General features: G+C 53.3%; 1 protein-coding gene across 1 annotated transcript in view; it reads left to right on the forward strand.

The window, feature by feature from the left end:
- The window catches only part of EREG (epiregulin), a 9,586-nt gene extending 219 nt beyond the window's left edge, over positions 1 to 9,367 (forward strand). Inside the window, exons 2-5 of the mRNA XM_014938356.1 lie at positions 6,440 to 6,523; positions 6,947 to 7,070; positions 7,628 to 7,774; positions 8,957 to 9,367. Coding sequence (XP_014793842.1) covers positions 6,440 to 6,523; positions 6,947 to 7,070; positions 7,628 to 7,774; positions 8,957 to 9,017 — 416 coding nt within the window. The 3' untranslated portion in view covers positions 9,018 to 9,367. The remainder of the gene's footprint in view (positions 1 to 6,439; positions 6,524 to 6,946; positions 7,071 to 7,627; positions 7,775 to 8,956) is intronic.
- The last annotated feature ends 1,478 nt before the right edge of the window (positions 9,368 to 10,845 follow it).

Consider the following 10,845-nt stretch of genomic DNA (forward strand, 5'->3'; position numbering starts at 1 on the left):
CGGGAAAAATCTCTGGGAAAAGGTAAAGGACCGCTTGCCTTCGGGTGAAGGCGACGAGTCTCCTCTCTGGGGTGCGGGCTCGGGCAGGGATGGGTGTCCCCGGGTGAGGAGAGGGACACCCGGGTGTGCAAGCTGCCGCCGGACGAATGGCTGCCCCTGCCATGCTGTGACCGAGCAGAGGGGAACGGCCATCCCCTTCTCCCCAGCTCTGCTCCCAGCAGCACAGTCTCTGCTCTCCCGTTCTGCCCGGTCGGAGTTCTGGTCCTGCCGCCTTCACCCGGCACACAGGGGGTGTGAGCTCAGCGGGTGAATCCCCACGGCAGCAGAGACTTCCTCATGGTGACACAACAGGTTGTGGCCTCCCTCTGTTTGACACTTCTCCACCTCCTCACGGGCAGCGCGTTACTCCAGTGCGTGACATAAGCCACCTGAAAGTCCAGAGTGAACACGTGTGTCCTTAGAGCATCGGGAGTCCCAGAGCCTGGGTGTGCTGTGAAGCAACGCCCGCTCCTTGCCACACACCTCCCCTGGGCACGGGCAGCGACGGGCAGTGGGTGCCGAGGGCTGACCCAGGCTGTGGGGGCAGCAGCAGGGGGCTGGGGCAGCCCCCAGACCCGGCATGCTCTCATTTAACAGCAAAGCACATCCTCACACTGGTGATGTTGGGCTCAGGGTCGTGGTTCTGGTGGAAAGATGGGGAAGCTCAGTTCCCAAGACTTCTCTTTGGGGGCAGGTGTTCCCTCAGCTGCTCAGCCAGCTGCAGCAGGAGTTTTGGTCTTTCTTCTCAGCCAGGTATTTCCATCCCAGCATCTCCCTGGCCAGGACAGTGGGCTGAATATCTTGTAGGCTGTGACTCAGCCACACTTTGCACAGAACTGGCACTGGAAGGAACTGGTGTGTCTTCATGGATTTGTGTACGGATTTATCTATTTCCGGGGCAGGCACAAAACCTCATAGTAAGGGACAGGTTAGTCATAGCGTGATGGCATCATAGCGAGTGGCAGGAGCACTTGGCTGCCTTTCTCTCCCAGGTCAGCAGTGTGAGCAGAACCTGGGATGACTGTCTGTAGCTGGCCTCATGCCAGGCATTAAGAGGTTCCCTGCTGAAGCCTGGCCCAAGTGACAGTCGTTGTCAGCTTTATACCCTGGCTACCGTGGCCTTGGCGACTGCGTGGGAGAGAGGTTTTGCTCTCTCCCAAGGAGCCGGGGTGCTGTGACAGCCACAGGGTGATGGAGCTAAGCCCAGGCCCTGCCTTTCCTGTGAGCTACTGCAGGACAGGAGCCCTGCCACCGCTCTCCTTTCAGTCACCGTGATGCCCACTGTGGGGGGAAGGCAGGCCTCGGGTCTCCAGCCTCACTGGGTGGTTTCAGGAGCTGCTGACCTCATGTTTTCCCGCATCATGTTTGTCTGGCTATCAGCAAATGGGCTGAACGTGAAGGTCGCTGAGTCTGGAGATGTGGAAAACATCAGTGGCTGATGTGTCTGGCTGGGAGCAATAATGGATTTCTGCCTCTTCTGTGGTGTGGGGACCTCTGCCCCCACCCATGGGGTGAAGAGCAAAGTGGCACAGGGGGAGCATGTGAATAAGATCACTGGTGTGTAGGTCCCACAGGGCTGGAAGCAGTACTGAGGTGATAGGGGGCACATAATACATAATTATCTGCATTATCTCTGCTTAAGAGTAAGTCCTGGCACAGTGTGGAAGACAGTCATGTGGGGCTGTAACAGGCTGGTGTTTCCAGTGCTGCCACGGAGCTGCTCTGGCCTGGTCCTAGGCATCCAACTTTGCCTTGGCAGTTCTGCAGTCACGGGTACAAAACCTGAGGTGGGGAAACCTGGGTGCTCCTTCTTAAAAACACGTATAGACCCTTCTGTCCGGTTGCTCTGGGTCATTTCTTTGAGCCTGCCTCTCGGTACCACCGCATCTCGTACCTCCATGTAGACAACAGGCCAAGCATACATAGACCACAGGTGGATGAGGGGTGGAAAGGGCTGAGAGCATCTCCTTTCACATGGGTGAGGAGTGTTGGGCATCTGCTTTGGTGGGCACGGTCAGGCACCAGGTACATCCTACCCAAAACAGCAAGAGGAAACCAGAGGAGGTCTCCAGAGTGCAAGGACGTGCAGAGTGCCTTCTCTGAGGTGGTTGAAACCGTCTCAAATGACCCACTTCTCCTTTCCCAGGAAAAAAAAGCTCAGTCTACGTGAATAGCCTGAGCTCTGGAGATGCTGTGGTTGGTGTGAGCAAGGGCTACAGCTGCACAGCCACATCTTGAATAAGGCAAAGCTGTTTGCAAGGCTTTTCTGGCTAACTCTGCATGGCTGTGATCCTCATCTGAAGCACAATGCCCACCCAGCCTTTATTGCCAGAGGTGCTTGGTGTCTGAGGTGGCCCGCAGGCTCCGGTGGCTAGCTGGGGGGGGGCAGCAGCAGGGGGATGTGGAAGGGGAGGCCCTGGAGTTAAGCGGTGGCAGTGGGAATGCGTACAAAGGCAATGGGGCAGGTGGGCTCACTTTCATGTTTCCTGCTGAGTCTACACAAAGGCAGCCTTAGACGGTCAGACATGCACAAATCAGGTGATGGGGGTCCACCTTATCTCTAGGTCTCTTGACCCTTGTCTCTAGGATTAAAATGGGCTGAGATCTTCCAGGTGCCTGTCACCGGGACACCTCTGTGCTTGGCATTGCTTTGGAAGTGCAGCCCACAGGAAAAGTGTAGGTGCTACCTCTGTGGGGAGATGCCAAATGTGAAGTGGCTTCGTGGGGTCTTCTTCAGTACAAGACTAGTGATCTTGGATGACAGGCAAAGCCAACTCAAATGATGATTGGCCTCCCAGAAAGCTGACAATTCCCCTTTAAAATGGGTGTAAATCTTGCAAGGAGACTAGTTCTCAGTGACGTGTATCCTGGATGTGCATCCTTCATCCTTACCAGTTACCAGGTAACTGGAACCTATAGCTGGCTTTCAGTGGCTGAACTGGTAATTAGCCCCGTCATCTCTGTGGAAGGCTGTGTGAAGCCAAGGCAGCCAGTCTCTGTCCCTCATTTGCACGTCATCTCTGTGGAAGGCTGTGAGAAGCCAAGGCAGCCAGTCTCTGTCCCTCATTTGCCTTTCATCCTTCATGGAAGGACAAGTGAACAGCAGCATTATTCCTGGTCCAGAAATACCTGCTGTCAGCGTTCACCTCACAGGAACACCTGCAGCGCCAGAAGGTTTTGTTATCTTGTAGTCTGGAGAGTATTTGCTTAGGGATCAGCAGAGGAATAAAAATCAGAGTAGGTCAGTCTAGTCCCAGGTCCTGTGTCGGATATATCCCCTGGTAATTACCCTGGGAAAGGCTCTCCTGGCCTTTGCTGCCTGTGGATCCCTCACCTTCCTGCAGGATCCCCCTCCCACTGATGTCAGAGGAGAAATATGTGCATGGGGGAAAGGGCAAAATTTAACAGTGCAGAGCAGAGAGAACTTTGCCCGAGCGCAGACAATACTGCTGGGTGTCAGCAAATACCCAGGTCTGCGCTGCAGCCCCGCCGTGGGGCACAGGGGCTGTCAGTCCTTGCGCGTGGCTGGAACAGGGCAGGAATTTGTTCAGTGCTGTAGGAGGAGGTGTGTTTTAATTTGCCCCTCGCAGGTGTCTGAATTTTGGGCTTTCCTCTGGCTGGAAAGTGGTGCCACCTCCTGGAGGCAAGAGAAGAGGTGACCCATCTCCTGCACCTACTGAGGTTGGAGCTTCTGAAATGAAAAAGCCAGGTTCTGGTTACTCTGGAACGGGGAACTTTAGATTAAAAAGCAGCTGCTCAGATGGAGGAAGTAGGGAAGCAGGACCAGGAATGCCTGGGCTAACAGATGCCCGGCTGCCTTTATCCATCTGCTTGACTAAGTGTGATAAAAGTGGGTGTCTCGGGCACCCCTGGTGTATTTTGCCTTATGTTCATTGCTGTCACGTGGCCCCAGACCAAATCTGGCCACGGCACGGCACGTCACACGGAGACAATAGCAGCCGTAGGTGGGGACAGGAGGGAGCCTGGGATTTCACTGCTCTCAGGATTTCAGCCTCCCTCCCTGCAGTGGCAGGGCGTACACGGAGTGGGACAGAGCTGTCCTCCCTGCCCAGGGAGCAGTGTAGTCCTCGGAGCACTCCTGGAATGTCCCTCTAGTTCCTGGGAAGAAGGACCCACTCCGTAAATCTTCTGTTCCCAGCATCATTTGGGACACCTGGTCCAAAGACGGATGTTCCAGCAGTAACTGAGCTGCCACCGCCCCTCAGCTGGTGGCCTCATCCTTCACGTGCTTCAGCTTTCTGTCGTGGCCACTCAGATTCTCCTGGCAGAAGCGTTAAACTGCTTCTCCTGATGAAATCCAGAGTGAGCACAGTGCTGGTTAAAAAACAAAACAAAAAAAAATCCCACCCTGAAAGTAAACTCGCTGGTCCTGCCCCGTTGGAGTGAAAGGCAGGTCCTGCTGAGTCACGCCAGCGTCGCAGGTGTCTCCAGCTTGGTCTCCAGCTCGATGCCAGCATCACCGGTCTCTTACCATGGCGCTCTCTTTGGCAGACCTAGTCCTTGTCTTTCCTTCTGAAGTTCAGTGGAAACCTGGCTTATTAGCTTTGCTAGGAATGTGGTGGAGAAGGAATGGTGTTTTTAAAGAAACAAACCCCTCCTGTCCCTCTGACGTGGAGATTCCTGCTGTTCTTGTCTCCAGCTGGAATAAAGGTTAAAGGAAGCCTATTAAGCACCCAGAAATAGATGAGCTGCAGGAAATCCATAAATCACTACTAGATTTAACTCTGAGACGTAATGAAACTTTCTAATAACCAGAGTTGAATTAGAGTGATCAAGAAATTATGAGGGCACACTCCCTCCATTAGACATGCATGACCTGACAAGTTAATGGAGGCAAACAGCCCAAAGACACAAATTACAGGCTCCTGTGGAATGGGGCTGGTGACTAAGCAGTTCAGGAGCAGGTTAGTTTGTGACCACAGCAGCGGTGTTAGCCAAGTGCAGTTCGTGGCCAGCTGGGGCAAACATTGGCTGCTCCTCATGGGTAGCCAGGAAGCTACAAGGACTTGTGTTGGCCTTCAAATCCTGTTTGCAATCGTTCCTTTGACTAGTAGAACACCCAAAAGCCGTGGCTGTGCAGCCCTGTACAGCCCACCCGGTGCAGTCTCCTCTTATGTCTGGTGCCCATCAGATCTGCTGAGCTGCAGGGGATGGTGAAGGAAGGACAGGAATGCACATTTTTCTTCTGAGGGTTCTGCTGAGATGAGTAATGCTGTCCCAGGGTCTGTGATGTGCAGAGAAGGCTCCAGGGAGACCTTAGAGCCCCTTCCAGTCCCTAAAGCGGCTCCAGGACAGATGGAGAGGAAGAGTTTGACCCTGAAAGAGGGGAGATGGAGCTGAGCTGTGGGGAAGAACTTGTTTGGTGTGAGGGTGGTGAGAGCCTGGCCCAGGTTGGCCAGAGAAGCTGTGGCTGCCCCATCCCTGGAGGGGTTCAAGGGCAGGTTGGAGGGGGCTTGGAGCAACCTGGTGTGGTGGGAGGTGTCCCTGCCCAGGGCAGGGGGTGGCACTGGGGGGGCTTTAAAGTCCCTTTCACCCAAACCATCCTGTGATTCGAAGTGGTCAGTAACCTCTCACCCCAGGGCCCAGGTGAGGAGGGCTGGGTATCTGCTGTTCGCTGTCTCTGCCAGCGAGCTCTTGACTGAAAAACTCCCAAGTGGGTGTTAGTGCAGGAAATGTCCAGCCTTTCAGTCTGGTCACAGCAAGCCACGGGCTGAGGAAGCTCTGTGCTGCTCAAGAGCAGCTTTGGTGCTAAGCCAGCCTGGAGGAGCGGTCCGTGGTCTGCGAAGGCAGCGGTGGGGCACTGAGCCTGGCTCAGACCTGCCCTACTGCACCAGCAGCATGGACCTGCTGAGCCCCAGGAAATCCTCTCCCCGTGGATGGTTGTGACATCCTCTTCCCCATGGATGTCTTGATTTTGATCACCGAAAGAGCTCCTCCTCCTGCACTGAATGCTGCATTGTCCTGGTCAGTTGTGGAGCCCCAGCTGTGTCCCGTGCAGGGATGCTGTGCCAGGCTAGTCAGGAACCCAGCATCATCGAGGGGCACTAATCCCTGTCTCTCCTGTGTAGTCTCTCCCAGCCTGTTCCTGCCCGGTTTCACTCAGAGAGCAGGTGGGAGGTGGTCACAGACACCGAGTTTCTCTTTGATATCTCTTCTACATTAAAAGTTTGTATTTCAGAAATATTTCTTTGGGCTGCCTATATAAGATAGGGCAAGGATTTCTTAGGCCTATATTTTTTTCTCTCACAACACTAGGTTTTTCCTACTAAGATAAAAAGCTTCTGTTCTTCTTGTATTAACGTCCTGACTGCACCAGCTGAAATACTCAACTATGCTTGAAAAGCCTCTAGTTTTGACTCTTCTTTTCCTTCTCTCGTAGGTTACCTCTTGCAGGCAGCCCTGGGCACAACAGTGATCCCCTTATGTGGGCCTGGCGAGATGGAGAACTGCACCACAGCACTAAGTAAGTGGAATTGTTGAACAAAAACTCCATTTTTAGCCTGCCTTTCCCTTAATATTGCTTCTTCAGCAGGAGAGCTCTGTCTTATGCGAGAACTCTGCTGTAAAAGCTGAAATAGTTTATGTGGAACTCCTGAAGGAAAAGTCAGGATAACTCTGTCCTGGGAGAATCGTCTCCTGGTTCAGAAGGCTCTCCTGCTTTAATGCCTACCCCATGGAAGGTCTCTTGGTAGCAAGAGTCTTAGTCATAGAATCATAGGGTCAAGAACGGTTTGGGTTGGAAGGGACCTTAAAGATCATGGAGTTCCATCCCCCCTGCCCTGGGCTGGGACACCTCCCACCAGTCACACTTGCAAAGCTTGTGTGAAGTTTGGGAAGTGCAAAGGGCGAATAAGGCCGCTGAGGTGCTGACAGAGTCTCCTCACAGTCCAGACAGAGAACAGCCCGCGCGTGGCTCAGGTCGGGATAACGAGATGCAAGCCTGAAATGAAGGACTACTGCTTCCACGGACAGTGCGTGTACATCGTGGACTTGGACGAGCACTACTGCAGGTACAGACGGGGGGCAGTGTGTCCCCCACACCTCCCCGGGGTGGGCTTGGTGGTGAACCACAGGTGGTATTGACACTTGGGCAGAACACCAACCCAGCAAAGCGTTTCAGTGCTCCCAGAGCTTGAGAAGGAGCAGTGTGTCTGTAATACACCTTGTTTGCATCTGAGCAAGCGTTAGGCACGTGTGTGGGCTCCAGTGAAACCTGGGTGAGATCACAGACACCTGGAATCAGTCACCATCCCCACAGAAAGGTGGGACACTCCTTCTGGTGTGCTTCCCTCTTCAGCTGTACTTACAGTAGCGTGAGATCCAGACCTCAGGCAAAGCAGTGAGGCCTCTCCTTCCATTCATCCTACAACACGAAGACCCTCCAGGTGTATTTCAAGGTGTTCCTCATTTACCTGAAGGATTCACACCCATTTCTAGGGCCTCATGGGCTTGAGTTACATGGGTTGCTCGTCCCTGAGGAGGGAGCGGGCCGGCAGGATAACGTGCCTTTGGGGCTGCTGGAGTGTAACCCCACGGTGACGTCCCTGACTCTGTCTCTCCCCCTCAGGTGTGACGTGGGCTTCTCCGGGGTGCGCTGCGTGCATTCCGAGCTCGTCAGGCAGCCCCTCAGTAAGGAGTACGTGGCGCTGACGGTTATCATCGTCCTGCTTTTCCTCGTCGCCATCTCCCTGGCCAGCTACTACATCTGCAGGAGGTAAGAGAGGTCTTCTTCGTGGCTAGGGAAGGGAGGTGAGCTGTGTGTGTGTGGCAGCCCCGGATGGAGCGGGACACCTCCGCTCACCCGAGTGCACAGAGAGAGTTCAGTAGCCAGAGCTGCCCACCTGCGCTCAGCATTCACAGAATCACAGCATCTTCTAGGTTGGAAGGGACCTTAAAGATCATCTTGTCCAATCTTCAACCCAACTCTGACAAAAATAGACACCCGCACAACAAAGAAGCATCACCATCACTAAACCATACCTCCCAGCACTACATCAACCTGTCTTTGAACACCTCCAGGGATGGTGCCTCAACCACCTCCCTGGGCAGCCCATTCCAATGGCTGATGACCCTTTCCGTGAAAAAATTTCACGTCTCCCTTGGAGGGCGTGTTGAGGCAAAGGAGGGAGCAGACAGGGAACAGGAACATTCCAGTTCCTTTTCTTGGTAATGCCGTTTCCCCGGTCATTAGGAACTGGAGAGCTAATTTAACACTGGCTAATTTGTTTATCTGCCGTGTTACTGTGGTGACTGTGATACCACAAGCACTGCCTTATCAGCTGCACCAGAGAGGACAGTAGTCTTCTCCACTACCAGGCCCACAGGCAGCAGGAATGGTTCTTCAGGCTCAGAACTAAGGGAAGGCAGCTCTCAGAGCCGAGGAGGTGGAACATTCCCCAGAGCAAGAGCTGGGTCACTGAATTTCACTGAATTTTTAGAGTTGGAAGGGACCACAGAGATCATCTAGTGCAACTCCCCTGCTAAAGCAGGATTGCCTAGAGCTTGTGATGGTCTGATGGCTCGATGGTGCCCGCTGTGATTCCTCTTCCCTGCCTGAAGACTGGCTGGGCGTCATGTCGAGCAGAAGATGGCCTAGTTGGTTAGGTGCCCAGCCCCGTGGCAGGGAAGGAGCCCCCAGGATGGCTGAGAGACAGACCTAGTGCCAGCAGCCAGACTGCAGTGCAGACGTGAAAGCTTCAGTGAAGAGCTGAGAAATGAGCCCCTGCCTGGAAGGATCCCAGAGCTGGAGAGCAGCACAGACAGAGCCCACCCGCTAGAGGTTTAAAGTACCCTGAGGAGGTCATGCAGCATTCTTCTTCTTCCCCTTCCCCCCTCCCCAGAAAGCCACTGGGAACGAGGGGCTTCCCACAGCTCACCCTTCTCTCCTCTGCTGCAGGTACCGGAGCAGGAAGAGACAGACGGACGCCAGCCAATACAAGGAAGTGGGGACCCTGTAGAGGACACGGTGGCTTCCTGCAGCGGTCTGTTCACCTGGAGGGACTCAGCAGCTTCCCATCTATTTAAATGTTATTTTTATTAACAATATTTACAATATTTATATCCTTTTAAAAATTTCAATTGTTTGGTGATCCAATCAGTATAGGTCAAGCATTTTATTTTCAGTGTTTTATTTTTTTATTAAATAATATTTCCTAACAAGAACCCCACCTGAGTGGTTCTGTGGGATAGAGATATATTTTTATAAAAGCTCATCTTCTTACTCTGAAGAGTAATTTTATATTTATTCTTGTGAATATGCTCAAAACAATGCTACTCCATGAAATAAAAGTTCTAGACAAAATCAAAAGGTGTGTGTGGTTTGACTGAAGTGAAACTTGGCCGAGGAATCGTAGAATCACAGAATGGTTTGGGTTGGAAGGGACCTCAAAGATCATCGAGTTCCAACCCCCTGCCATGGGCAGGGACACCTCCCACCAGCCCAGGTTGCTCCAAGCCCCATCCAGCCTGGCCTTGAACACTTCCAGGGATGGGGCAGCCACAGCTTCCCTGGGCAACCTGTTCCAGTGCCTCACCACCCTCATAGTAAAAAATTTCTTGCTGAGATCTAATCTGAATCTTTTTTCTTCCAATTTAAAACCATTTCCCCTTGTCCTATCATTACACCTCCTGGCAAAGAGTCCTTCTCCAGGTGTTTGAAGATGTTTGAAGCCCCAGTGGTTATTTCTGGAGAGAGGAGCCATGATATCACTAACGACAGGTATCCCTGTGCCTTAGTTCCAATGAACACAGCCATTCCCTGGCGTAATTGGGGGAAGACTTAAAGAAATCTGCCAGGTGCTGCGTGACAGCGGCGTGGGTCTCGGCTCATCCATATCCTGGGGAAAGCTGTGCTGGGTGTATTTGGGATTTCAGCAAAGGCTGATTGGTCTCTGGGGCTGATGATGGCAGCTCAGGGTCCGAGTGTAGCTGCAGGAGGAAAAAATCCCTCAGAACCAGCACCACCCTCGAGTCCTGCCCATTCTCTTTCTGCTGTAGCATCTGGTACAGCTGGGAAAAGGAAAGGGTTTGAGTTTGAGCTTAATGTAGGTATTTTGTTGGCCTAAAATAACAACAGAAGAGCCCGCTGGGCTTGGCTGCACCCCGAGCGTGGCTCCCCGGGGACAGGAAGGGTTCTTACAGCATCCCAATCATCCCCATTAATCCCGTTGCTTCCCACACTTTCAGAAGATGTGGGAGAAAGCACAGAGGCCCGTGTGCATTGCGTCGGCCTGTGTTACCTGGTGTTTGTGGTGACCTGTGCCACAGGGGCTCTGTAAGGAGGAGTGGTGGGACCCGAGACATCACAAAGGGCTATTTCAAAAGCCTCATCCAGAGGCCCTTGGGGAGGAATAAACTGGGTCTTTCCCTCTCTCCGTAAACTGCCCTCCTGTATTAGGTGCTCTTGAGGTTGCTTTTGTGCCACCTGCTCTAGGTGGGCCTGCTCTGGCAGGGGGCTGGGCTGGATGATCTCCAGAGGTCCCTTCCAACCCCATAGCATTCTGTGAGACCAAGCAAATGAAAGGGGGGAACTTATTCTCAAAAGTGACTTTCTGTGCTTCTCTGCTCTGTGCTGTCCTGTGACAATTTTCTGCTGAGCTTGTGGGGAACGGGGCTTGATTCTGCCTTGTGCCATCCTGTAGAGCAAGGCTTGGCCATGACCTGCTGTGGTCACGTGTGCTTCCACGCACACGCGCAGCCAGCAGGCAGGAGGAGGCCGCTTGTGGCAAGCTGTTTGGCCAGCAGTGGTCTTCAGGAAGGTAGTCGTTGGTCTCCTCTCCAGAGAGC

Source organism: Calidris pugnax, unplaced genomic scaffold (assembly GCF_001431845.1).
Source record: "Calidris pugnax isolate Ruff unplaced genomic scaffold, ASM143184v1 scaffold72, whole genome shotgun sequence".
Taxonomy (NCBI): Eukaryota; Metazoa; Chordata; class Aves; order Charadriiformes; family Scolopacidae; genus Calidris; species Calidris pugnax.